Source organism: Phaenicophaeus curvirostris, chromosome 20 (genome assembly GCF_032191515.1).
Source record: "Phaenicophaeus curvirostris isolate KB17595 chromosome 20, BPBGC_Pcur_1.0, whole genome shotgun sequence".
NCBI classification, from domain to species: Eukaryota; Metazoa; Chordata; class Aves; order Cuculiformes; family Cuculidae; genus Phaenicophaeus; species Phaenicophaeus curvirostris.
Genome location: NC_091411.1, coordinates 7,553,640 through 7,579,951, shown reverse-complemented (window position 1 = coordinate 7,579,951; position 26,312 = coordinate 7,553,640). Strand labels below are relative to the sequence as shown.

General features: G+C 49.1%; 3 protein-coding genes across 3 annotated transcripts; 2 read left to right on the top strand and 1 right to left on the bottom strand.

The window, feature by feature from the left end:
* The first annotated feature begins 3,712 nt into the window (after positions 1 to 3,712).
* Positions 3,713 to 9,687, top strand: C20H9orf78 (chromosome 20 C9orf78 homolog). Its single transcript, XM_069873355.1, has 9 exons — positions 3,713 to 3,851; positions 5,190 to 5,249; positions 5,895 to 5,946; positions 6,142 to 6,212; positions 6,409 to 6,486; positions 6,893 to 7,090; positions 7,475 to 7,611; positions 8,353 to 8,451; positions 8,692 to 9,687. The coding sequence occupies exons 1-9, from the start codon at positions 3,769 to 3,771 to the stop codon at positions 8,781 to 8,783; spliced, it is 870 nt and encodes a 289-aa protein (XP_069729456.1). The 5' UTR covers positions 3,713 to 3,768; the 3' UTR covers positions 8,784 to 9,687.
* Positions 9,688 to 11,694: 2,007 nt separating this feature from the next.
* Positions 11,695 to 16,247, top strand: LOC138729256 (torsin-1A-like). Its single transcript, XM_069873316.1, has 5 exons — positions 11,695 to 11,935; positions 12,494 to 12,759; positions 13,296 to 13,471; positions 13,563 to 13,690; positions 14,897 to 16,247. The coding sequence occupies exons 1-5, from the start codon at positions 11,734 to 11,736 to the stop codon at positions 15,145 to 15,147; spliced, it is 1,023 nt and encodes a 340-aa protein (XP_069729417.1). The 5' UTR covers positions 11,695 to 11,733; the 3' UTR covers positions 15,148 to 16,247.
* A 2,023-nt stretch (positions 16,248 to 18,270) lies between these two features.
* TOR1B (torsin family 1 member B) lies at positions 18,271 to 23,374 on the bottom strand. The gene is made up of 5 exons (XM_069873276.1): positions 23,181 to 23,374; positions 22,116 to 22,381; positions 21,036 to 21,211; positions 20,385 to 20,512; positions 18,271 to 20,282 (listed from the first exon to the last, which is right to left on the bottom strand). The coding sequence occupies exons 1-5, from the start codon at positions 23,359 to 23,361 to the stop codon at positions 20,005 to 20,007; spliced, it is 1,029 nt and encodes a 342-aa protein (XP_069729377.1). The 5' UTR covers positions 23,362 to 23,374; the 3' UTR covers positions 18,271 to 20,004.
* Positions 23,375 to 26,312: the final 2,938 nt, after the last annotated feature.

Genomic DNA, 26,312 nt, shown 5'->3' with positions numbered 1-26,312 from the left:
GTGTGCTGACCTGAATCTAACATTTAGCTATCACATTGCCTTATCAAACATTAAAAATACAATTGCTGTTGTAAATGAAACTGGGTGAGAGGGAACTAGACTTAAATGATCTGTAACACTGATAAACAGTCTTCACTCTCTGAGAAATTTAACGTATGATGACAGATTTGAACAACATGAGCCACATCGCTCTCGAAGACTGTATAAAACATAACCACGCTGCTCCATCCAGTTCGTTCATCCAAACACCACAAGCATAGAGGATTTCATAGCTGCGTGCTTCTGAGAACAATAAACACTTTCATGGTGGTCCCTGGATATATATAAGACTTTAAACATGTCTCAGTAACATGGAGCTATAAAAAAAAGGAGATTAAAAGAATCTGTGTTTCTTAAGCATAGTTTAAGCAGCCTCATTTGTGGCAGTTAAAGGAAAAAAAAGAAGACAAGTGATACGAACAACACAGACCAGGCTCCACAATATTACTGTTGGCTGGAAATGAAGCAGATATGAAAAGCCCACATCATTACAAAAAAGAAATGGAAAAATCCGATGACGTTAATAGCTCCAGCAGCACGGCTGCTGCTCTCTGTTGCTTTCACATTTTGAGGACATTTGAAAGAATTCCCAGTGTTATCTGGTCTGAATCACTGACAGCGAGGAGAAAAGGGGGGGAAATTGGATAAACAAATAAGCCATATCAGCAACACTTATCTTGGGAGCTGAAAAGCTTGCCTAGCACCTTGCTTGGCAGAAGACAAACCTCAAGGATAATTCCGTAACAGTGTTTTTCCAGCATTCTTTGGAACTGAATAAACTAAACTGGAGGAGCAAAGCAAAACCAGATTGGGAAGGAATCATATGTTCATACTAGAAAACACAGCAGTGGTTGTAACCAGGATCTCAGTAACTTCTGAAGAGATGCTTAACAAAGAATGGGGAGACTTCATGCAGCTTCACAGAGAAGGAAAATAGCATCATGTAACAAATGTTTTTGATAGGAATGGTTGGACTCGACGAGCCAGTGGGTCTTTTCCAACCTGGTGATTCTATGTTGATTTAGAAGACAAGTCACAAGACCGCAGTGTCTTTGACTAACATATAATACTTCCAGGCTTAGAGTTCCTCAAAGCCGACCCCTTTTCCCAAATGCATCAGCTAGTCCAGTTAAAAAAAATCATCCATGCCATGCTTGCTCATCCACCTTCCTCGATTTCTCATCCCTTTGCCAGCAAACCTAATGAACAAAATATTGTTTCAAAATTAACTCCCGACCCCTTAATCTTCACCAGCTTAAGCTAACCGGGAACGGGTTTTGGAGCACGCGGTGTTAAGCACAGCCAGGTGATTGTGGGTGGTTTTAACGCATTCCACAGGACCACCCTTCCACTCAAAATCAAACCCGTGCCTTTCAACTTTCCACTGCTGGGATACTGATCTTCTCTTTTCTTACAAAGCAAGCAAAAAACTCATTTTCACCCCTCAGCCTGGACTGAACGCATCAGAAAAGGTTTGAGTTGTAAGCATTGAGAAGGAAGTATTCAATCCCTGCCTCCCCACGACCCTGCCCGAAGAGCTTTAGCTGGCACACTCGGCTCTCTAAGGCTGCTCAGGAAACCAAGAATCCAATCAAAGCACACGCAGCTCGGGAAACCAGGAATTCAGTGGAAGCACTGCCAGAAAACTGAACTGCACTTGTCAAAACGCACTGGGTATGACAGGAAAAGAAGTTACCTTAAAACCAGTCCTTCAGCCTGTCTTTTCCAAGCACACCGCTGTGGGAAAACAGCACGCGGACATGTCAGAACAATTCAGCTGTAACTGCAACCTACTTCCAGTCGCTTAAACCGCTGCCAAACCCGCTGCCTCTGCCTGCTACAGCAACACACTTCTCAAGGGTTTTTTTTTTTTTTTTTTTTGCTTGAAACAACTTGTGTGGTTTCTACCAAAGCTACATCCAGCTGCCAGGAACGTCAGCCACAAGATTCACCGTCTGTGGAGAAGCTGTTTGGATGAATAAAAGAAATCCTAGCACTGCTCATCCACACAATACCAGGTCTGCTCGCTCATCTTGCATAACCTCCCGACATAAAGGAGTCTCTGCAGCTGCTCTTGGCGACATTTTATACTTGAGAGATCGAAGAAAGAAATATTTACTGACAAGAACCAGGAACCAGGCACTTCTGGCTTTTACCTGAATGCTTGCACCACGTCACGTACGGGAAAGCCAGGCGTTTTATGTAGAACAGACAAGGTTTTAACACAGATTTATTACTGGAGGTCGCAACACATCAGCACACCCAGAGATTTAGCTTTTAAGCAAAAAAACACCTTTGGGAACACCCCCCTTGCTCCCCAGGGCAGTAGCACCCCCTAAAAAAAACCCACAAGATGCTGTGGCTGCAAGTGGAGTTCGATGTTAATCATAGAATCACAGAATGGTTTGGGGTGGAAAGGACCTTAAAGTCGATCCAGTTCCAACCCCGCCCCTGCTCCACGGGCAGCTGCCACTGGAGCAGGATGTTTAAAGCCCCATCCAACCTGGCCTTGAGGAAAAGAAAGCTGAGGAGGGGCTGTTTACAAAGGCTTGTGGTGATAGGACAAGAGGCAATGGGGATAAACTGGAGAGGGGAAGATTTGACTGGACATAAGGAGGAATTTAATCCTGATGAGGGCAGGGAGGTGCTGGCCCAGGTTGTCCAGAGCAGTGGGGGCTGCCCCATCCCTGGAGGGGTTCAAGGCCAGGTTGGATGGGGCTTGGAGCCCTGATCCAGTGGGAGGTGTCCCTGCCCATGGCAGGGATAGAACTAGATGGGCTTGGAGGTCTCTTCCAACCCAAACCGTTCTATGATTCCATCCAAGCAGGGGTGCCCTGGGGGCTCCCCAAGCAGAGGGATCTTGGATTGAGGATCCCCAGGCAGGGGCTACTCAGGCAGAATGACCTCAGGGTGGGACCCCCTTGGGCTTCCCAAGCAGGGGCACCTCAGGCTGGGCTCCCCAGAGCGAAGGAGCAGCATTCCCCGAGCAGAGGGACCCTAGGTTGGGTCTCTTCAGGGTCTCCCCGAGCAGAGAGGCCCTAGGTTGGGTCTCCCCAAGGGTTCCCCAAGCAGAGGGGCCCTAGGTTGGGTCTCTCCAGGGTCTCCCCGAGCAGAGAGGCCCTAGGCTGGGTCTCCCCAAAGGTTCCCCGAGCAGAGAGGCCCTAGGTTGGGGCTCCCCGAGCAGAGGGGCCCCAGCTTGGATCTCTCCAGGGTCCCCCCGAGCAGAGGGACACTAGGTTGGGTCTCCCCAGAGTCATCCCAAGCAGAGGGGCCCCAGGTTGGGTCTCCCCAGGGGTTCCCCGAGCAGAGGGGCTCCTCGCTGGGGCTGCCGCCCCACCCCCCAGCACCCCCGCCAGAGCAGGCGGCGGCGCCCCGGGCGCGGCAGCCCCCCCTCCCACTGCACCCGGCATCGCACACACCTGTCGGGGCCGTCGGTGGGGAGACGAGCCCCGCGGAGGGGGCGGCGGTCCCGGAGGAGCAGAAGGCACCGAGGGGTCGCGGGTGGCTCCTGCCCAGACAAGGTGCTGGCGGACGTGGGGCGCCGCCCGGCTTCGGCGCGGCGAGGTGACGTCATCGACACGCGACGGAGGGGAGGAAAAAAGCAGTGACGCGGGCTGTGCCAGGCCAAGGTGCTGGCGGACGTGGCTTCGGCGCGGTGCTGTGACGTCATCAAGGCGGGACGCGCGGGGGCTGTGGACGGCGAGGAGGCCGCGGCGGAGCTGGGGGGTGATGCCGGCTCAAAAGTCGTTCCGGCGGCGGAGGGAGGACTCGGAGGAGGAGGAGGAGGACGAGCAGCTCGCTGAGGAGGTCAGGTGGGTCGGGAGGCGGCCTCGGGCCTGCGTGAGCGCAGCAGCGGGGTCCTGTCACCCCTGTGCTATTGCAGCCGGTTCCAGCCCCTGCCCCGGGCACCTCCCGCTGGATCAGGGGCTCCAAACCCCATCCAACCTGGCCTTGAACCCCTCCAGGGATGGGGCAGCCACCAGTGCTCTGGGCAACCTGGGCCAGGGCCTCCCCACCCTCACAGGAAAACGTTTCTCCCTCATATCGCATCTCAATCTCCCCCCCTTCTGCTTCAAACCGTTCCTCCTCATAGAATCATAGAATAACCAGGTTGGAAGAGACCCACCGGATCATCGAGTCCAACCATTTCTATCAAACACTAAACCATGTCCCTCAACACCTCGTCCACCCGTCCCTTAAACCCCTCCAGGGAAGGTGACTCAACCCCCTCCCTGGGCAGCCTGTTCCAGTGCCCAGTGACCCTTTCTGTGAAGAATTTTTTCCTAATGTTCAGCCTAAACCTCCCCTGGTGGAGCTTGAGGCCATTCCCTCTCGTCCTGTCCCCTGTCACTTGGGAGAAGAGCCCAGCTCCCTCCTCTCCACAACCTCCTTTCAGGTAGTTGTAGAGAGCAATGAGGTCTCCCCTCAGCCTCCTCTTCTCCAGGCTAAACACCCCCAGCTCTCTCAGCCGTTCCTCATAAGGCCTGTTCTCCAGCCCCCTCACCAGCTTCGTTGCTCTTCTCTGGACTCGCTCCAGAGCCTCAACATCCTTCTTGTGGTGAGGGGCCCAGAACTGAACACAGGATTCGAGGAGCGGTCTCACCAGTGCCGAGTCCAGAGGGAGAAGAACTTCCCTGGACCTGCTGGTCACACTGTTTCTGATCCAAGCCAAGATGCCATTGGCCTTCTTGGCCACCTGGGCCACTGCTGGCTCCTGTTCAGTCGCTGTCAACCAACACCCCCAGGTCCCTCTCCTCCAGGCAGTTTCCAGCCAGGCTTCTCCTAGTCTGTAGCTGCTCAGGGTTGTTGTGCCCCAAGTGCAGGACCCGGCATTTGGCCTTGTTAAACCTCATCCCATTGGACTCTGCCCAGCAGTCCAGCCTGTTCAGATCCCTTTGGAGCCTCCCTACCCTGCAGCAGATCAACACTTCTACCCAGCTTAGTGTCGTCCGCAAACTTGCTAAGGGTGCACTCGATGCCTTCATCCTATCCCTGCGCTCCCTGATCAAGAGCCGTTTCCCTGCAGCCCCTTTCAGTACTGGAAAGTTGTTAAAATAAACGCTAATACACAGAAGTTTAGGGCAAAGCTGTGTTAACTTCATAATTAAAACCAAAGCATCAGATACTAAGTCAAATGTTTTTTTCTTCAGGTTAAAACTTGAAGAAGCCAAAGAAGTCCAGAGCCTCAGGAAGCGACCCAATGGGGTGAGGTAAGGGCTGCAGCACCAAGGATGTAAAGTTGTGTTTTGCCTGATGGTGCAACGTAACAGTAAATTTCTATCATGCGCCTCCTTTCAGTAGAAACTGTTACCTGTTGGATAGTGCCAAAAGCACCTTCTTGAGAGAGTTTCTGCCTTAAAGCCTGAGGATGGAAAAGGGGAGGAGTTTGATACAGGCACCTGCACAGCATCAGTTTACAGCAACCAATGTCTGTTCTGTGTCCCAGCCACGAAGGAAAAGATTTAAGATTGGGATTTACCATGAAATGTATTTTTTATTCAGCAGATTGTTGTACTGCCCACATGGTTTAAATAGATATTTCACACCTGCTTCATCCTGATTGCCCTCTGCCCTCACATCTGGTGTGGTCAATTAGCTCATGAGCTAGTTGAAATGTTCACATTCAATGAACTTTGTTCCTTATTTTTAGTGATTTACTGTAAGGAAGTACGCTCTGCCTTAACCTCTTATCTCCCCAAAACAATAACAGTTCCTCTATCCTTGGGGAGGGATTAGGAAGGCTGAAAATTTAGCGTTTGAGAGCTGGATTTAGAGAAGGATAAAGCAATACAGTGTTGTTGGTAATACGGTTCCTTCCACTGAATTTTATTTACTTTCTTCCTCTGCTTGACCAGCGCTGTAGCTCTGCTTGTGGGAGAGAAGTTGCAAGAAGAAGCAACACTTGTGGTAAGTACTAGGCACTTTCATCACCTCAGCACTAAAATATAATGTGCAAACATCCCTCTGATGTCACTGCAGGAGCCTGGCCTGGTGTAGGACTGAGGTCACAGCTCAACACTTCAGTGTTTTTATCCAGATCTCAAAGACTGGTGTTGAACTAGAAGGAAGGTTCGGCGTTTCTCATTATATCTTATTTTCCAGGATGACCCTTTTAAGATAAAATCTGGGGGAATGGTGGACATGAAGAAGCTGAAAGAAAGAGGCAAGGACAGGTGGGTGCATATGAACTCTGAAGATCCCTCCCTGGACTGGTATTGAGTGACCGTTAGTAATGAAGTAACTAGATCTTGTGTTGCTTTGAGGGGTTTAATGTAGTGCAGTTTGGCCAGTTACTCTTACCTGAACTTGTAAAATTAATTAAAAAAACCAAACAGCCCCCAGATAGTAAACATTGTGGTTTCCATTTAGGATTAATGAAGAGGAAGATCTAAACTTGGGAACATCTTTCTCAGCTGAAACGAACAGGCGGGATGAAGATGCTGACATGTAAGTTGTGCTGTAGCATGTCTGGGATGTTGAATTCTGGTTCTCTCACAATTTATTTCTCTCTGTCTTGGGTACCAAGGAGTCCCAGAACATTTTCCCAATTCTCGCTGAACTTTTCGCTTGCTTTTCACCTTTTGGCTGCTAGTCTTGAGAAGGTTTTTTCATGGACAGAGATAGGAGGTTCCAGCTGGCTAACTTGACATTAAATGCCAGTGGGAGCCTTCCCTGCGGGTTGTGAAAGAGCTTGAAGGATCAGTTTTTGGAGAACTGCTTCTTGCAATTGATGTTAGCTGAATTGTTTCGGAGAGATTATTCGTTCCTCTCTCCTAGCTGTGCCCAGCAGTGGTGGGACAGGGTGCAGAAAACAGAATTAAATACAGTGTGTCTCTGGTGTGCTGCTGTTTAGGATGAAGTACATTGAGACGGAGCTGAAGAAGAGAAAGGGGATCGTGGAGAATGAGGAGCAGAAGGTGAAGCTTAAGAACGCCGAGGACTCCCTGTACGAGCTGCCAGAGAACATCCGTGTCTCTTCTGCCAAGAAGACCGAGGAGATGTTGTCCAACCAGATGCTGAGCGGCATTCCTGAAGTGGACCTAGGAATTGAGTATGTGGTTCTTGGATCTGTTGGTGATGGCCCGAACTGCCAGGATGAGCAGCTGTTGGTTGGCAGAGCAGTGTGGTGGGATTATAAAGCCCCTGTTTGTCTCTGTGATGGGATTGAGCCTTGTTTTGGATTAGCACAGCATGTTCCGCACAGGGATAGGACTCCAGTGCAGCTCCATCCTACGACTTCTGGGAAAAGGCTTTTAATTTCTGTGACTCAACTCTAGCAGCTTTCTGGAGGATTGGTTTATGCCCCCTCTTTCAAAAAAACCACATCAAATACCATAGCAGTGCTATTACTCTGCCCCAAACCCACCCACTTAGCACTTCTAGGCTTATTACCCTTACTAAATATGAATACTTTTTTTCTTTGTTTTTCTTCTAGTGCAAAAATAAAAAATATCATCTCAACTGAAGAGGCCAAGGCCAAGCTGCTGGCAGAGCAGCAGAACAAAAAGAAAGACAGCGAAACTTCCTTTGTTCCCACAAACATGGCTGTTAACTATGTCCAGCACAACAGATGTAAGTCTTGCTCTCTTGACTCAGGTGTGATTCTCAACTCTGCTGAAGAAAAGCAGTCAGCTTTTCTGTCAGCTCAGAGTCTGAAGCGGGAGAAATAAGTTCATGGATCGGCATGAAAAGCTGCCTCGTTCCTTTTTCTGGACTCTATATAGACCCCATCTGGCTTGGTCTTTTTCTCCCATCCATTAGCAAGGAGAAGGACATATTACTTGTGGCTTAACTTTCTGCTCTTCAGCTCCCAGCTGATGCTGCCTCATAAATTCCAAGACTTTTTCAGCGTGTGCTGGAAATGCCCGCCTGGCCTGTGATTATAAATGATGGTTTATCATTGAGAGAATCCATTTTGTAGGCTGCCAAAGCAGACAGGTGGTCATGCAGACATAGACCTTCCTAGACAGGAGATGGGAATTAATTTCCGGGAGAAGCTTTCATACTGCAGCCATCTGGAGGAAAGGCAGCCTTCTGCTGTCTCTAACCACGCTTGCAGGGATGGTTTGGAGTCGGATTTGTGTATTCTGAAGGAAATTATGAGTCTTTGGGCCTCTTCTGATGAAATAACGCTACTGAAATTTGCTGTATTGTATGTATTGATTATCTGTAGAAACTGATTGCAGGAATGCTTGTTCTGAGGTTCTGTTTTTTTCTCCTAAAGATCAGTTGTAATAAATGCCACGGAAATACGTCCATTTGAATAACGCTGCTCAACGTAATACTCCTTATCTGATGTTTTCCTTCTTTCAGTTTATCACGAGGAGCTCAATGCACCAGTGCGAAGGAACAAGGAGGAGCCAAAGCCTCGTCCGCTGAGAGTGGGGGATACAGAGAGGCCAGAACCTGAGCGTGAGTTCCTAATCTGAAACGTTACAAGGAGAGACACCAAAACTCCTAAGGGGTCTTGCACAGATACATGATCCAGCTCTTCCTACCTTCTCTTCCCTGGGAGCCCAGAGATGGTGGGAGGCGGGAGCAATCTGGGTCTGTGAGAGGCTGTTGCATCTGCTAGGTCACACATGAAGCCCTCTGTTAACTGTCTCCTGTGGAAGAACAGAGAAATAATATTTCCTTCCCTTCCTTTTGAAGGGTCTCCTCCAAATCGCAAACGGCCCCTCAATGAAAAAGCAACAGATGATTATCACTATGAGAAATTCAAGAAGATGAACAGGCGATACTGATGGATGTGAACCAAAGTCTCTGCAGTTGTTCGTGTTCCCCAGGATTAAGGGATTTTGTGTCCGTGACCTGAAGCGGAGTCGGGGAGAGTCACTACCCTCACGTGCTGGTGTTACCTACAAAGCTTCTCTTGTGATCCTGTAGTGAATCAGTTTGCAGGTGATTGTGAACTCTGTGGCCGGTAAAATCTTGTATATAACTTATTTTCAGTTATAAAACTTATTTTATGAGAACATGGGCTTTCATGGTTGGCATTCTTTAGTGAGAAAACAGACTTGCTTTTACAGATTCCTTCAACCTCTTGAAAAGTATGAAAAAAGAGATCCTTTAAAAGCAGCAGTGCTGTTTGCCTTCTGACTACAAAAGGAAGGCTTAAAGTCTGTTTGCTTGAATATAATTTGTAAGAGGTTTCTTATTTGTTCCCAAGAGCCTTTGCTGTGTAGTTTATCCAGTGCTGCTGTTCCTCAGCCTGGATTAGAAGTGCTCTGGGAGGAACCACGGTGTGGTGGCTGTGCCTAGAGCTGCCTCACTGAGTCTATCATCAGGGCAAGAAATGAAAGGTGTGCAGCGCTGGGGATTTTATATCATGTGCTGTGTTGTTTTGTATCTTTCCCCTCCCCTGCCCCCACAGGCTTATTTCTGTAGCAGTTCACTGCATTTTATTTTAGCTCAGAAGAAGAAGAAAATTGGATCAGGCTGTAACAGTTGAACTGGAGGAAAATCTGATTTTCAGCTCCAGGGACAGGGTCGGTGTGGGAGCTGGTGAAGAAGCCAGAGGCCTCACTGCCAGCGTTGGCCACACCTTCCTGGGAGGTGTGATGTGTGGGAACTTGAAGGCAAGATTTGGAACTTGAAAATAATAAAAAGTGTTTTTTAAGTGATAGTAAAACACATTTTTGTCATTTAGTGTTGTGGTCAACTGCTTAATGTCCAAGTGGAAACTGGTGATGAGTGGTCCATCCCTGGAGGTGTTCAAGGCCAGGCTGGATGGGTCTTTGAGCATCCTGATCCAGTGGGAAGCGTCCCTGCCTGTGGCATGGGGTGGAACTGGCTGTGCTGGTGTCTGTCCCCTTGCTCTGGAGTGGAGACTCCAGGGAGGGGGTGGGATAGTCCAGGATTTACTTTTTTTCCTTCCAGAAAAGGGGAAAAACCTCTAAGCCAGGAAACTGCACGGGTTTGCCTCTGGGTCTGAATCATAGAATAGAATTGTGGAATAGTTTGGGTGGGAATGGACCTAAAAGATACCCAGTTCCACCCACCCTGCCATGAACAGTTCAGGAACTGCAAAGTTCTTTCAGCACTTTTATGATACTGACACTGAAAATGCTGGCAAAGAAATCTCTCTCTGTAAGCTTTGTTTTGGTGTTTCAGAAAGCAAGTACCCTTTCTCAGGCCTGGGCCAGGTGAGGGAGTGATCCCCATCGATCCTGTGCAGCGAGACATGAGCTGGGACAGGATCTATTTCCCACTTCCATGCATATGGATAAATCTCCCCAGAAATCTTGTACATATTCTCTTGCTTCCAAGGGCTCATTTTAATGTTGTTATGAACTTCACAACTCTTAGATCTCTTATTTTGGAGCTTTGGCTCCAGCTGTGCCTGACCTCGCCTTTGAGCTGGGGAAGGGCTGCAAACAGGAATTCCAGCAGCCACCTCTGTTCAGCACAGATCACGCTGAGCAGGAGGCGTTATCATTGCCAAAGAACGAGCAGCAAATAGAAAAACAGAAATAAAACACGCTCTCAGAGGCACTTTCTCTCTAACTTCCAAAAACCATGATTACTTCAATGAAACCTGACTCTGCTTTAGCTCGAACCTAAAATTCTCCATGTTTTGTAATAGCGACGGCTTATTGATTCACCCCTGCATAAGGGTTTAAAGAAATGCAAACCCTTCCACGTCTCAGTAGAAGTCATAGAATAACCAGGTTGGAAGAGACTCACTGGATCATTGAGAAGAGCAACAAAGCTGGTGAGGGGGCTGGAGAACAGGCCTTACGAGGAGTGGCTGAGAGAGCTGGGGGTGTTTAGCCTGGAGAAGAGGAGGCTGAGGGGAGACCTCATTGCTCTCCACAACTACCTGAAAGGAGGTTGTGGAGAGGAGGGAGCTGGGCTCTTCTCCCAAGGGACAGGGGACAGGACGAGAGGGAATGGCCTCAAGGTCCACCAGGGGAGGTTTAGGCTGGACATTAGGAGAAAATTCTTCACAGAAAGGGTCATTGGTCCCTGGCAGAGGCTGCCCAGGGAGGGGGTTGAGTCCCCTTCCCTAGAGGTGTTTAAGGCATGGGTGGATGAGGTGCTGAGGGACATGGTTTAGTATTTGATAGGAACGGTTGGACTCAGTGATCCGGTGGGTCTCTTCCAACCTGGTTATTCTATGATTCTATGATTGAGTCCAACCATTCCCATGAAACACTAAACCATGTCCCTCAGCACCTCATCCACCCATCCCTTAAACCCCTCCAGGGAAGGTGACTCGACCCCCTCCCTGGGCAGCCTCTGCCAGTGCCCAATGACCCTTTCTGTGAAGAATTTTTTCCTGATGTCCAGCCTGAACCTCCCCTGGTGGAGCTTGAGGCCATTCCCTCTCGTCCTGTCCCCTGTCCCTTGGGAGAAGAGCCCAGCTCCCTCCTCTCCACAACCTCCTTTCAGGCAGTTATAGAGAGCAATGAGGTCTCCCCTCAGTTCAGTAAGATCCTAAACTAACAATTCTCATCGCCCTCGTCTCTGACAGCCAGGGCCCTGGTTGCTCCGGGGGTCACACGGGGCCGCCATTGAGCCAACTTCGCTGTCTCTGCCCACACTTAAGATGGCGGCCCCATCGCTGCCAGCACCTACGGTTCCGCTCTGCCCGCGCCCAAAATGGCGCCTCCCCGCGTCTGCCCGCACCCGTGATGGCGGAGCCGGAAGCGGAAGCGGAAGCGGCGCGGGGGCTGCGGGGCCGGGCGGGCCATGAAGGGGCTGCGGGCGGCGCTGGCGCTGCTGCCGCTGTTGCCGCTGCTGGGCCCGGCCGGCGCCGTGGAGCCCATCACCCTGGGGCTGGCGATCGCGGGCGCCGCCGCCTCGGCCCTTACCGGCATCATCTCCTACCCGCGCCTCTACTGCTACTTCAAAGAGTGCTGCCTCCAGAGCCACGGCCAGCGCGCCGCCGCCGGTGCGGGACTGGGACCGGGCTGGGCTCCGAGCTCCCTCCCTCGATTCCCCTAGTGAGGCCCTTGCCCGTGAGCCGCCGCCCCTTGGGGACCCTCCCCGTGGGCCTTGCTCGAGGGCTCTCCCCATGGGCACCTCCCCCTGAGGCCTCTCCTGGGGGTCCCTTTTCCGCGGGGTCCCTCCTGTGGGGTTCTCTGCCTGTGGGGCTCTCCCCGTGGGCCTCGCTTGTGGCCACCTGCCCGTGGGGCCTTTCCCTATGGGAGTCCTTCCCCGCGGGCCCCTCCCCCGCGGGTCCTGCGTGAGCCCCTTCCCCGTGAGACCCTCCTCGTGGGTCCTGCGTGGGCCCCTTCCCCGTGAGACCCTCCTCGTGGGTCCTGTGTGGGCCCCTTCCCCGTGAGACCCTCCTCGTGGGTCCTGCATGGACTGCAGCTCCATTTCAGCCAGCCCTTCACCCCATCCTAACGCTGGCAGCCTTCACACCCAGGTGGGATCCGAGGCAGAAGCCAGCAGGACCTCACACCCATCTCCCTCTTCCCACTGACAGTGTGTTCTCTCCCTCCAGTTCTGCAGGAGAATTTGGACCAGAGACTGTTCGGCCAGCATCTGGTGAACAAGGTGGTCGTGAAAGCCGTGAAGGGCTTCTTGAACAACAGCAACTCCAAAAAGCCTCTTGCCCTTTCCTTGCATGGGTGGACTGGAACAGGCAAAAATTTTGTCAGTAGGATCATCGCTGAAAGCATTTATAATAGAGGTTTGCAGAGTAAATATGTCCACCAGTTTGTGGCAACTTTACACTTCCCCCACGCTCACAACATCAATGTTTACAAGGTAAGAGTGTGCTGGGGAACCCGTGGCTGTGGGGCACAGCTTGGCTGCACTGTTGGTTTGTAAATGTTACAGCACGTTTGGTGCTAGAAACCTCAGTGTTGTTTTATGCTGTAAAATGTAGCCTGTGCCAGTTTTGGAATCTTAGCTGGGTAAACCCTAACATCTATTAGGACTGGTTTTCTTGTGAATGTAAAGGTTTTTTGTGTGTGTTTTGAGCCTCTCTTTATCATAGAATCATAGAATTATGGAATAACCAGGTTGGAAGAGACCCACCGGATCATCGAGTCCAACCATTCCTATCAAAATCAAAAAACCTTCCTTTAGGGAAGAATTATATGATTAATTGTTGTTAGTTTACGCTTTGCTTAAGCATGTGACTGAAAGATAAGCATGATTCAGCAGGCTTCCTTGCTTAGGTGATAAACTGTCAATTCAGCTTGAACTCTTTCAGCTTGAACTCTTTCAGCTTGAACTCTTTCAGCTTGAACTCTTTCAGCTTGAACTCTTTCAGCATCTTTTATTTCCATGTCACTCAGGACCAGTTGCAGTCGTGGATTCGGGGAAATGTGAGCATCTGTCCCAGATCGCTCTTCATCTTTGATGAGATGGATAAAATGCACGCAGGACTCATTGACTCCATCAAGCCATTCCTGGACTACTACGAGTTTCTGGATGGGGTGTCTTACCGACAAGCCATCTTCTTATTCCTCAGGTAAGAAGCGATCTTTTAGGTTTGCTATTCTGTATGTTCGATGCTTTTTAAAACTACTTCCAGCTACAATCTTTGGCTTCTCTTTCCTTAGCAATGCAGGAGCTGAAAAGATAACGGAAGTGGCGCTGGATTTCTGGAGAAGTGGGAGGAGAAGGGAAGATATACAGCTCACGGATATGCAAAATGCTCTGTCTGTGTCAGTCTTCAATAACAAGAATAGTGAGTAAAACCCTGATTGCTTTTGAGGTGGTGAATGTTCCACAAAAGGGATGGGCTGCGTTTTGCTGCCTTTTTACAGCTGTGGCTCCTACTTGATGTGGCCTCTGGGTTTTGGCTAGCAAGGAGCCACAAAGCAGGTTTAGGACCTGCAGAGAGCTCTTGAGATGAAATGAAGGTTCTGTGTGCACCGTGGCTACCGGCATGTTTGCTTTCCATTAGATCACACTTGTTCGGGGAAGTCTGCGCTGTGCTTTTATTGATGTACTGATGGGCTACCAGGAAAGCAAACAGAAATCCTGACAGTAGAGCTAAATACTGCAGCAGCTCAAAAATCTTGGACCAATAAAACGTTTTGTAATGGGGAAACCACTTCCTTCACCCCCAGGGCGCTTACCCTGTCTTCCTCAGTCTGTTAAAAGCCTTCATGCAGTTATTTAGTTTATGGGGAACAAGCTGACATGCCAGCCCTGCTGTGGGCAGCCCAGTGCTTCTAGGTTTCCTCGCACAGAACTTCTGTTGAAAAGGATTTTTAACACCATTACGGTCCAAAATTAGCATTGGAAGACAACTTCCTGCTGTTTTTAGATTAGATGCAGTCCCTGAGAAAAGGAGCAGGACATGCTGGTCTGGGAGAGCTGATAATACCTAGAAAATCTGTTCTCTGGAGGAGAGAGGGGAAGCTATGAGGCTAACGCTTTGGGAACAAGGCTTAAGTGTGCTCAATCAGAACTCATTCCTTGAGCTCCTGTGGACCACATCTCTCTAAAACTTCATGCACAAAGTACCATGAGAAAGAGCTTGTAGTTGGACTTGGAATCATAGAATCATTTGGTTTGACCTTTGAGATGGATTCCAACCGTTCCTGTCCACTACAAAACCACATCCACAAGCACCTCATCTATCTGTCTTTTAAACACCCCCAGGGATGGGTACTCAACCACATTCCTGGGCAGCCAGTGCCTGAGAACCATTTCAGTGAAGAAATATTTCTTGATATCCAATCTGAACCTCCTTGGTGCAACTTGAGGCCATTTCCTCTTGTCCTAAAAACTTACTTATCCATTATAGTGCCCAAAAACCACAAGTGAACTCTCACTGGTGTGAGACTGTCACTCAGAGAGCTACGATACACCTCTTGCTCTCATTCTATCTCGGGTAGTGTTTAACTACAAAAGTTAAACAAGCCCTTTCTCTTTCCCTTTGCAGGTGGATTCTGGCACAGCACCTTGATTGACAAAAATCTCATCGACTACTTCGTTCCCTTCCTGCCTCTGGAATATAAACATGTGAAAATGTGTGTCAGGGTTGAGATTGAATCACGTGGCTATGATGTGGATGAAGACATTTTAACCAGAGTAGCCGACGAAATGACCTACTTCCCTAGAGAAGAGAGAATTTATTCAGATAAAGGATGTAAAACTGTGGATGCAAAGCTGGATTATTACTATGACTTCTAATGCTTTATTGGTACAATCTGCAAAGAAGCTAATTTAATTTAATTCCAAAGTGGAGAACCCAAGACATTTCAATTTTAAGCACTTTTTAAAGGAAGGAACGTTGTTTTTTAGCTGGTGTGTAAATATTCTGTCACTGGTCACGGTTCCCCAGCACTTCGGGCTTGTGCTGCCAAGGTAAGAAAGAACTGGATTGCGAATGTGGGGGTCTGTGTCTGCAGTGCTGAAGATTCCTCTCAGATCGTGTGTTGATCATCAGAACCGTTTGGCAGACTGTTGGCACGTGTAGAAGGACTGAGACTATGACCTTGTTTTAATTGGATGTTGGTTTGATGTGGGTGATCTCTAGATAATGTTGAGAATTTTAATCAAAGTTCCTGTGTCTGTGAAAGCCTCCATGGGGCTGAATATTCCTGTAACTCCATTAAAAGCAGGATATGTCTCTTCCCCATCAACAGCTTGGTTCCAGTAAAGATAAGGAGGGGATTCTGTGATTAATCCAGAGTCTTCTCTCCAATGTTGTGATGTACCGTTGTCTTTCTCAAAACAGTTATATTAATTGGCCTCATATGTGTCAAACCAGGAATATTAAACTCTCTGGTGGGAACAGTGTTCAAAGGGCAGACTTAATACTATGAGGAAACGAGTTTAAATTCTTGAATACCACTTTGGTGTAGGTGGTTCCTATTTTTAGTAATTTTTTACATAGAAAGTTGCCCTTGGGGTGCTCTCCAGGGAGTGATCTCAGGAAGGAGAAAGTGTGCTGACTGGTGAGTCAGCTTTGTGGAAGGAGTGTGACTTAGGAAACACATACAGGTTAAGTTTTAAACCAAGGAAATGGAAAAGAGGATTTTGCTCTTCCCCTACCTGTGGAATCTAGGGATCAGATTTTAGGGTTCTTCCTTTTTCCTGTTCTCACAATGCCATGTGCCTTCAAGTCAGGGGTGAAGACAGAGCCAAAGGCATTTGAGAAAAACTGTGAAATGTGTCAACTGAAGTTCCTGCGAGGAGTGTCAGACTTGTTTCTCCACGTGAGCACTGCAGAGGCTTTTTTTTTTCACTCCAGTTTCTATTAAAAATAAACTTTTTTCATGAGAAATCTATTTCTCAGCTACCTTCTGGTATTCTTTGCACACTGCATTTCTGGCTGAAGTGTTCAGCGCTGCGTGTACGCAGTATCTCCCTTCTTGAGTTCAAAGGGAATAGATAACTGGGAGGAGCTGCAATTCTGCTACCTGGTGAAAGGGAAACAAATGAGATTTATAATGGAAACAGTCTTTCTAGATTGTCAGTACTAATAATGCTCCCGTGGCTTTTGTAGAGGCAGACATTCTACACGTGTATGTGCTGAACAGTATCATGAAGATAAACTTGTATTCCAGAGCCTAGTTAAAACCCTGCTTCTTGTCTCCTCTCAGTGTGGTACCACTGCCTGAACACCCTGCAGGCTTTGACTTAAGCCACTCATGTTTTCACTGGGAGCATCTTGAAGTTTTCTCTGCAAGAGGGAGAAAAAAAAGAGTCAGACTTCCGGGGTCCAGTTCTGCTCTGAAGTTGTGTAATATGCAAATTACCAGCCCTAGTATTTATCATTAAATAAGCAAATAAGTGCTTTGGACTCAGGTATTTATCTATTTCTTTGATCTCCTGACTATAGCAAATGAATGGCTAATGGAAAAATCAGATGTAAAACTGATTAACTCTTACTACTGTCCAATACCTTCTCATCAAAAGAAACTGTTCACCCAAGCAGTACTGGGGCTTCTTTAGTGTTCACTACACTCTCAGTTCTGCTTTATGTACTGTTGCAGCATCAATACTAGCATTTGACGTGCATTGGTAGCAAGTATTTAATGTTAGTGTAGCCCTAGATGGCTTAGAATGGATGGAACTTCCTCTAGAGGGTGCAGAAATTATGCTGACAGAGTGGAGACAGCCTCTGTTTAATCTCTCCTGTCCTTGAAAACAGCAGATGTGGCTGGGAGCATCTCCTGTATCTGGGTAAAGGAAAAACGTATGCTTGAAATCACTCCCAGCCCCGATCCTGTCATTATCCCTCCCCTTTAGGCTGCACAGTTTCAGAGCTCAGATCCTCACTTTGACTTTCTTGCTGTAACTGGTTAACTGGCCGTTATTGTTTTTAACAGGACACTGGGAACTGGGTCAGACAACATAAGAGAACATGTCAGTTTGGGGGAGAGATCTTATATACAGAGGCACAGTCCATTGGAGAGTAGCTGAGACCGAGCTGTGTTTCTTCATAAAGTCCAGTACAAGCTACTTTCATTCAGCTGCCTTCTGTGGGGAATATTCCAGGATTTCAGGCCATCCTCATAAAATTAGAGGCCGTGGTTAAAATACAGCGATGTAGTAAGTGCTGCTTGAGACAGAGACAGTCTGGCCCTTCACCCGCCTGCTGTCTGGGGCCAAACATTCAAGCTGTCGTGTGTGCAGTGCTGCACAGGCACAGTGCAAAGTCCTGATGAACAAGGCAGCTTACACTTCCTGTATATGCTCGCTAATGAGTTTCCTTGTGCATCGTTAGAGCACAACACATGGTTCACAACAGTGTGAACAATGGACTCTTCAGTGAGGTGTGGGTTCTTGCCAACAGCTGCACCTCGCTTGAATCAGGCTGTTATTTTCACACTGGCTTTTTTTTTCTAGGGCTGGAGAGGCTGCAGATGCTCTGGCCCATGGAGACAGGATGAAAGCCTTTGCCAGCTAGAGGAGAGGTGAAGAGCTGCCTCGAATGACAGCTTTCCAGACAGCACAGAGAGGAAGAGTAGTTAAATAAGCTACCCGAGGCTTATTTGTCCTGCGCTGCCTGGCAGCATGGTAGGAGATACCTTTTAATAGCTATGAAGCAGAGCAGGCAGACACTGTAAGACTTTTTCATAGGTGTTTTGTTTCTACTGAGCTGTATTTTAACAGCTGAATACCTTACTCTGTTGTTGGATGATTCAACATGCTTTAATATCAACAGGCTATTTAATCTGCTTATCTATTGTCATAGTCAAAATTTTAAGAGCAAAGGAAGTTTAACAGAAAGCTGCAGCGCAGCTTATGCATAAAACTACATAAGCTACTACCTTCCTATGGCTGAAAATGATTAAACGGAGAGAAAAAAGTGAGCTAAGATTTATTCCAACTTCAGTACAGTGGTAATACTTAGTGTTTTGAAACTGCACAAGTATTTTGTACTCAGAATAACTCAAACTGGATGCAGCATTTACAACTATGAATAAGTTGGTTAACAGGCAAAACATTATATGTGAAAAGCAACAGTCCAATGTCCCAAGGTTAACGGCTTGCCAGCGTTTGGCTCTGGCGATTGCATCAGTGTGAGTGGTTTGCCAAACTCCAGGAGGGGTTGTGAAAGGCAGTTGACACTTCCAGTTTAGAGCTTCACATAAATGCCAAGCTTCCTGTTGTGATTTGAATTAACGTAGCGGTGTTGAGATCTACAAGTTTCGCATCTCATCTTAAAGTACGTAAGTGGGGGAGTAGATGCTGCAGCCCAAGAACAGCCCAATCCTTCATACCCGTTTAAAAAAACACACTACAATCAACCAAGTGAGAGGCACTTCTGTCTTGCGCTATAATACTTGATCCACAAGTGATGGATGAAGAAGTTAAAGCTTGCAAGAGTTTTAAACCCCAGCCTTACCAACTGGGTGAAGGTTAAAAAAATGAGTCTTTCCCAGCTCCCTGACTCGCTCACCCTTCCACACAGACATTCTTCAATGTTAAAAGCTACTATAAAACATACTTATCTAGCGAGTATGGTATACTCCCTTCTCCGTGGCTCTCTAGGAAGAGCTTTGTGTTGCTGTTCTTTATGCTTCAGTATAAAAATACACTATTAAAAATAACTTCTGCCATGAAAACGTCTTCCAAGCAAGGTAAGAGTAGTGTTGCCCACTCCTAGGCTACTGAGTGCAGCTGGAGGGACTGCTACAGGTCTTGGAGCCTTCAGGCACAGGGGCCTGTGCACAGACAAACCTGAAAGCTGCAACAGTCGAATCCTCATGAGACTTTCATGATTAAGAACAGGAGACTGGCCCAGTGTGTTGTAACAGTCAGATCGCTCAGGCTGCTGCTTAGGCAAACACCCTGGAGTAACCACAGAAACTCATTTACCCCCTTAGAGGAATATAAACTTCCTTTGGCAATTTCTTTGTCCCCAAAGCAGCCCAGGGACAAGAAGTTACTTCCCTCTACCCCCTTCTCTACTATAGAGTAACGGATTTTGCTGAGCTCACCGTGACCTTCCATATTCCTGTAGCAGATGTGATACGATGCCACAGCTCAGACTTCAACTATAATCACACACTTCTGTCCCTGAACAGCTGATGCTCATCTCGCACTCTGCTGTGAGGGACGGTAAATCTTCCATCATACCATTTTCATACCACAACACATCAAGGTATTCACCCTTGCAGACACTTATCGTGGTCCCGAACACACCACACATCCCTTCATTTCACCAGCCCACAAACAAGACTGTGTGCAAGGAGGGGAATATGACTGCCTGGAAGAATTCCTCTGTTCTCCTTTGCTCTAGTCTAGTTTTCTGTGGAAAAAAGAATTGAATACTTCATAACCCCAGGAGAGGGTGTATCCAGTGCTATAAATGTGTTATGCTCAGAAATTCTCTGTAGGTTAGAAAAAATAAAGGGGGCAGCGTGTGGATACCAGCTAGTTCAGAGAACAGTAGGATATTAAAAAAAAAAGAAGTTTAAAAGCACACACCTCACTGGTATTTTCACCAAACTCCCTGTAACAAGTAAAAACGCTAAAGTGCAAATATACAGATTTCCAAAAGCTCTGAAAGTGCTTTGGAGACCTGAAGGATAGTCAGTACTTGGCTTTTGTATATCTCATGGCAATGTCTTCGTGAATATCCAGCTTGGCCTGGACGGTCTTGCAGCCTTTATCAGAGTAGATTTTCTGTTCCTTTGGGAAGAACGTCATCTCGTCAGCCACCGCTTGAACCACCTTCTCATCCACAGCGTAGCCACGGGCTACCATTTCAGCCCTGACGCACATCTTCACGTGCTTGTACTCCAGGGGCAGGAAGGGGACAAAGTAGTCAATGAGGTTCTTGTCAATGAGGCTGCTGTGCCACAGTCCACCTGGAGGAGTTGGAGGACAGGGAAAAGCAGGGCAGCGTCAAGGGATGAACCTCATGTTATGAAGTAAGAGGAATTTCCCATTTTCAGGGGGAAGTGACTTACTATTTTTGTTATTGAAAACTCCTACAGATAGCATGGGTTCCAGGTCTTTCAGCTGAATCTCTTCCCTCTGCTTTCCCATTGTCCAGAAGTCAAAAGCTGCTTTATTAATCAAGTCTCCGCCTGCATTGCTGTTCACAAAAGAAAAATGTACAGCAGTGAATACAGACACAACTGAACAAGAATTTCTTTTATAGCCAGTTACATGTATTGCTTGTCTTCTTGATGTCAAACCCATCGCCAAAACAGAAACCCATAGGGCAAAACTGAAGGAAAGTCTCCAGTTCTTACGTGTGGTGGGTTGATCCTGGCCAGAAGCCAAGCATCTCCACAGCATGTTTCCTCCCTCCTGCCTCAGCAGGACAGAAGAAGAAAAGGGGAAGAACAAAAGTGAGAAGACTCGTGGGTCAATATAACAGCAGTTTAATAGGTAGAGGAAAAAAACGCCAAGGAAAGCTAAGGGCGAAAACACTCACTCATCCCCAATCAGACCAACACCTGAAGAACCATCACCTTGGAAAATAAAACTCCTCCTTTCTCTACCCCAGTTTTTATTGCTAAGCATGACATTATATGGTACTCAATATTCCCCTGGCCATCATCAATGCAGATTTCTCTCAGTATCTTGAAACCACTGACATAGGTACTACAGACCTGAGGAAGATGAAGATGGCTTTCCTGTAGGACACCCCATCAACCTCCTCGTAATAGTCTAGGAACGGCTTGATGGCATCTATGAGACCTAGATGCATTTTGTCCATCTCATCAAAAATGAAGACAGACTGGGGACAGGCACTGACGTTGCCCCGAATCCAGTTCTGCAGTTGTTCCTGGAACAAGAGGATGAAGAACATTGAAAAACAAGGTCTTTAGGGGATGTACTGCAACACGCCTGTATGTGACAGACCCTGGGGACACCCTTTCAGATGTCAGCATCCCACAGACTCCTGGGTTGTACTTTCTTCTGAAGAGAGGACCATAAACTGCAATTGATCCCTTTAACACATGAACTGAAGTTAAATGTGAATTCTTCTGCTCACAGAAAGACTTTCTCATTCCTTCTGCTCAGTGTATGGATAAGGCCCAAAACCCAGTCTGGGATGGGAAGTCCTGGAGAAGAGAAAGCTTCTTTCTGTTTGTTTAAAAAGAAGAATCAGTGTTTCCTCTTCCATACAGAAACGACATCTATCAGAACATCAGTTCTAGGTACCTTCAAACATTAAAACACAAAGACCAGAATTCTACAATGAATGAAGTGACTTGAAAAATCTCTCATGCAGGCTACGCCTCATCACACAGTGCGTGGTGGGTTGACCCAGCCAGCAGCCAAGCACCCCAGCAGGACAGGGGAGAGAGGACAAAGTATAAAAATAAGAAAATTAATGGCCCCAAATACAAAACGCTGCACGGGGCTGCTTTGGAGAAAATTACCTCCATCCCAGCCAACTCACACACACAGTTTTAGTGACCGGCTTCTTTCCTAGCAGGAAGCACTGCGGAAGTCTAGCGGATGGCGTTGGGTGAGAACCACATAAGGGAATTACTCTCACTTTGCTGCCTTTCTCTTTCACTTCTGGAATGCATTCCCCCCTCCATCTCTCCTAAGCACCAATGCTGGAAATACCCAGCAGTACGCATCCACTTCAGGCTTCCAGGGGACACGTGGAGCACAGAGAGCCAAACCCCCATCCTAGGGGAGTTGGGGTAACTGGATTACCTCGTATCCCTCCTCACCTGGTAGAGCTGGAGTTGGTTGTGGTGTGGGAAGTGCAGGGTGGCCAAGAAGAGGTGGACAAACTTGCTGCGCAAGCCGGCAGAGTGGATGTGCTCCGCCAGGATCTGGCTAAGGAAGTTCTTGCCGGTGCCGGCCCAGCCGTGGAGCGAGAGCGTCAGTGGCTTCTTGGGGCTGGGGTTGTTCTGGAAACCCATCACTGCCTTCAGCACCACATCCTTGGCCAAGTGTTGTCCGAAGAGCTTGGTGTCCAACTGCGCCTTCAGTGCTGCGGGGACAGGGAGAGCTCAGCATCGCGTGGCCACCAACAGGAGCCGGTCAGCGGCCACGCACTAGGCAAGCCTGGCACGGCCACCAAAGGATTCTGGTCACTGGTTATGCACCAGGCAAGCTTAGCACGGCCACTGGTGAGCGTCAGTCACCAGCAAAGCACTAGGCAGGCTAGGTATGGCCACCAACGGGTGGTGATTATTTGCCACATGCCAGGTGAGCTTGGCAAGGCCACTGCTGGGTGCCCGTCACCCACCATGCACCAGGCAAGCTCAGAATGGACACCCATGGGTGCTGTCATCAGCCTCACTATGGGCCAGCTCAGCGTGGCCACTTGTGGGTGCTGGTCACTGGCCACACACCAGGCGAGTTCAGCATGGCCACCCATGGGTGCCAGTCACAGGGTGAGCTCAGCATGGCCACCCAATGGGTGCTGGTCACTAGCCACGCACCGGGTGAGCTCGGCACGGCCACCCATGGGTGCTGGTCACTAGCCACGCACCGGCTGGGCTCGGCACGGCCACCCATGGGTGCTGGTCACTAGCCACGCACCGGCTGGGCTCGGCATGGCCACCCATGGGTGCTGGCCACTAGCCACGCACCGGCTGGGCTCGGCACGGCCACCCAGGGGTGCTGGTCACTAGCCACGCACCGATGAGCTCAGCACGGCCACCCATGGGTGCTGGTCACTAGCCACGCACCGGCTGGGCTCGGCACGGCCACCCATGGGTGCTGGTCACTAGCCACGCACCGGCTGGGCTCGGCGCGGTCCCCGTGATGGTCGCGGCCGGCCGTACCGGTGGCGTTGAGGCGCTGGCCGGCGGCGGGGCAGCACTCCACGTATCGGCAGTAGAAGCGGGGGTGGGACAGGTAGCCGGTGAGCGCCGAGGCGACGCCGATGGCCAGGCCCACGCTGAGCGGCTCCAGCGCCGCCAGCCCCGGCAGCAGCGGCCACAGCAGCAACGCCGCCCGCCGCATGGCGCCTCCCGCGCCCCCCGCCCCCCCCCCCCGCTGCTTCCGCCCGCGCGGGCGCCGCCGCCGCCATCTTTGGGAAGGGCAAACATGGCGGCGCTGCCCGGCTGATGACGTCACAGCCCCGGGGGCCGCCCTCGCTGCCCTCGCAGAGAGGCGAGGTTGGAAAAGACGCATCGAGTCATCAAGTCCAACCATTCCTATCAAACACTAAACCATGCCCCTCAGCACCTCGTCCACCCGTCTTTTAAACACCTCCAGGGAAGGGGCAGCCACCACTTCCCTGGGCAGCCCGGTCCAGTGTCTCGCCACTCTCCTGGTGAAGAAATTCTTCCTTATATCAAGCCTAAAGCTGCCCCTCTCCAGTTTATATCCAATCCCCCTCATCCTATCACCACAAGCCTATATGAACAGTCCCTCTCCAGCTTCCCTGTGGCCCCTTCAGGTGCTGGAAGGTCGCTACAAGATCTCCTCGGAGCCTTTTCTTCTCCAGGCTGAACAAGCCCAACTCCCTCAGCCTGTCCTCATAGGGGACGTGCTCCAGCACCACAGCCCTGAGCGCCTCGTCTACCCGTCTTTTAAACCCCTCCAGGGATGGGGACTCCACCACCTCCCTGGGCAGCCTCTGCCAGTGCCCAATGACCCTTTCTGTGAAAAATTTCTTCCTGATATCCAGTCTGACCCTCCCTGGCGCAGCTTGAGGCCATTCCCCCTTGTCTTGTCTCTTGTCACTTGGGAGAAGAGCCCAGACTCCTCCCTTGTGCTTGGGATTCCACACCCGTAAGGCAGGAATGGTGATGCTGAACTTCTGTGTGGTTTCTGTGAGATCCAGGGTGACTGGATGAGAATGGTTAGTGAGAATGGTACTTATTAATGGTTTTTATTTCAAATCGCTTCCAGAATTTTCCTGCGTCTGCCAACATAAATAGGAATGGTTGGACTTGATGATCCTGTGGGTCTTTTCCAACCTGGTGATTCTATGATAAAGCAAGATGCCAGCAAGAAAAATGCTCCAGTGCTGTCATGAAGAAGCAGGTTATCCCACCTGTGGGATGAGTGCTATTAGGATGGCCTTAAAAAGTGCTGGCGGTCACCCTGGATCTCACCACCCTGGGAAGGACCATCAGCTGGTCTCACTGACACTGCCTCACCTGATAAATTCAGCGTGTCCTTCACGCTGCAACACGCCGGGAGACTGCACTTGAGCCAGGAGTGAGGGGAGAAGAGCTGCCAAGCGACAGCAGCACTGCCCACGAAGACTGCAGTGCTGAGAGGGTCCAAAGCAGGGGTCAAAGCGGGGAGAAGAATAAAGAGGATTCAGAAGCTTCATAGTGGGAACCAAAAGCCAGCCTGGCTCAGCATGAATGGAAAGCGAAACAGAAATTGCAGAATAACTTCTGTCGCATGAGGCCTGAGGCTATTAAACAGGAGGGAAGTCTCCTGTAAGCTGGAGGTGTTAATGATTTAACAGGCTTATCACGCTCCTCCTTGAGAACTGAAAGTGTTGTGAACAGGGTATCATCATAGAGTGAGAGTTTCATCAGAACAATGCCAGTGCTGAGCGAAGCAGGACTGGAACCTCACTGCATCTTAACCAAGATGCTAATTGGTCTGGTGATTAACTAAGACCATAGCGATGCTTGGTTTGGACTTAGTTCAGAGTGGGTTCTGCACCTCGCATCTCAGAGCCCAAAGATTTCCATAGCAGTGGCTGGAGCTCAGCAACTCACAGGACTGAACGTGCCAGAAAGCTGTGTTATTAAAACCAAGTTCTCATTTTTTTAAATGAAAAATCCTTCTGGAAAGGCTGGATCGATAGGCCAAGGCCAATTGTACGAGGTTAAGCAATGCTTTGTGTCGGGTCGTGCACTTGGGTCACAGCAACCCCATGCCACACTCCAGGCTTGGGATGAATGGCTGGAAAGCTGCCTGGTGGAACAGGACCTGGGCGTGTTGGTCAACACTGGGTGAACGTGAGCCGGCAGTGTGCCCAGGTGGCCAAGAAGGTCAACAGCATCATGGCTTGTATCAGCCACAGTGTGGCCAGCAGGACCAGTCCCCCTGTACTTGGAGCTGGTGAGGCTGTGCTTTGAATATTTCATTCAGTTTTGGGTCTCTTACTACAAAAAATAAATTGAGGGGCTGGAGTGTGCCCAGAGAAAGGAATGGAGCTGGGGAAGGGTCTGGAGCACAAGGGTTATGGGGAGCAGCTGAGGGACCTGGGGCTGTTTAGTCTGGAGAAATGGAGTCTGAGGGGAGACCTCATCCGTGTCTGCAGCTCTGGGAAAGGAGGGTGTAGCGAGGGGTGTTGGTCTTTTCTCACAAGAAATGAGTGATAGGATGAGAGAAAATGGCCTCAAATTATGCCAGGGGAGGTTTAGATTGGGTATTAGGCAACATTTCCTCACCAAAAGGGTTGTCAAGGATTGGAACAGTCTGCCCAGGGCAGCAGTGGAGTCACCATCCCTGGAGGGGTTTAAAAAACATGTGGATGTGGTACTTAGGGACATGGTTTAGTCATGGCTTGGCAGCATCGGGACCCCCCCATATTATTCACTGTTTACAAACTATGAAGAAGCACTTTTAAGTAATTCTCATTTGATTTTTAAAATCTCATTGGAAAACCACCAACAGCATTATTTAAGATTCAGAATACATGCTCAAGATTTGGTGTCTCTCTTGAAACAAGCACGTGTGCTGCCAACTGCTAAGCACCTGGGAAGCTCCGTTGTTCCCTGTTTTGAGAGAGTCCTCACTGTCAGCTGCCACTGAGTCTTGCAGTGCACACAGCTTGGACTCTTGGCTCATTATTCCAGATGACTCACATACTGAGGGGTGTCCTCAAAGCCCCAGGGTTTGGACTGCTGAGGAACTAACACCTGAGCTTGTTGAGCTTTCCTGCTGCCATCTCTCCACTGGGAGATGTGGAAGCTGCGTTGTAGCCAGAGGAAGGAATT

Bases quoted from the DNA above. Each gene is read 5' to 3' on its own strand.
- LOC138729256 (XM_069873316.1), top strand. From the start codon at position 11,734: ATGAAGGGGCTGCGGGCGGCGCTGGCGCTGCTGCCGCTGTTGCCGCTG. The intron at 12,760-13,295 runs GTAAGAGTGTGC...CATGTCACTCAG, and splicing joins ACAACATCAATGTTTACAAG to GACCAGTTGCAGTCGTGGAT. The intron at 13,472-13,562 runs GTAAGAAGCGAT...CTCTTTCCTTAG, and splicing joins GCCATCTTCTTATTCCTCAG to CAATGCAGGAGCTGAAAAGA.
- TOR1B (XM_069873276.1), bottom strand. From the start codon at position 23,361: ATGCGGCGGGCGGCGTTGCTGCTGTGGCCGCTGCTGCCGGGGCTGGCG. The intron at 22,382-23,180 runs GTACGGCCGGCC...CTGTCCCCGCAG, and splicing joins CCAGCGCCTCAACGCCACCG to CACTGAAGGCGCAGTTGGAC. The intron at 20,513-21,035 runs GTCTGTAGTACC...TTTTGTGAACAG, and splicing joins GCCATCTTCATCTTCCTCAG to CAATGCAGGCGGAGACTTGA.
- C20H9orf78 (XM_069873355.1), top strand. From the start codon at position 3,769: ATGCCGGCTCAAAAGTCGTTCCGGCGGCGGAGGGAGGACTCGGAGGAG. The intron at 6,213-6,408 runs GTGGGTGCATAT...GTTTCCATTTAG, and splicing joins AAAGAAAGAGGCAAGGACAG to GATTAATGAAGAGGAAGATC. The intron at 8,452-8,691 runs GTGAGTTCCTAA...TTCCTTTTGAAG, and splicing joins AGAGAGGCCAGAACCTGAGC to GGTCTCCTCCAAATCGCAAA.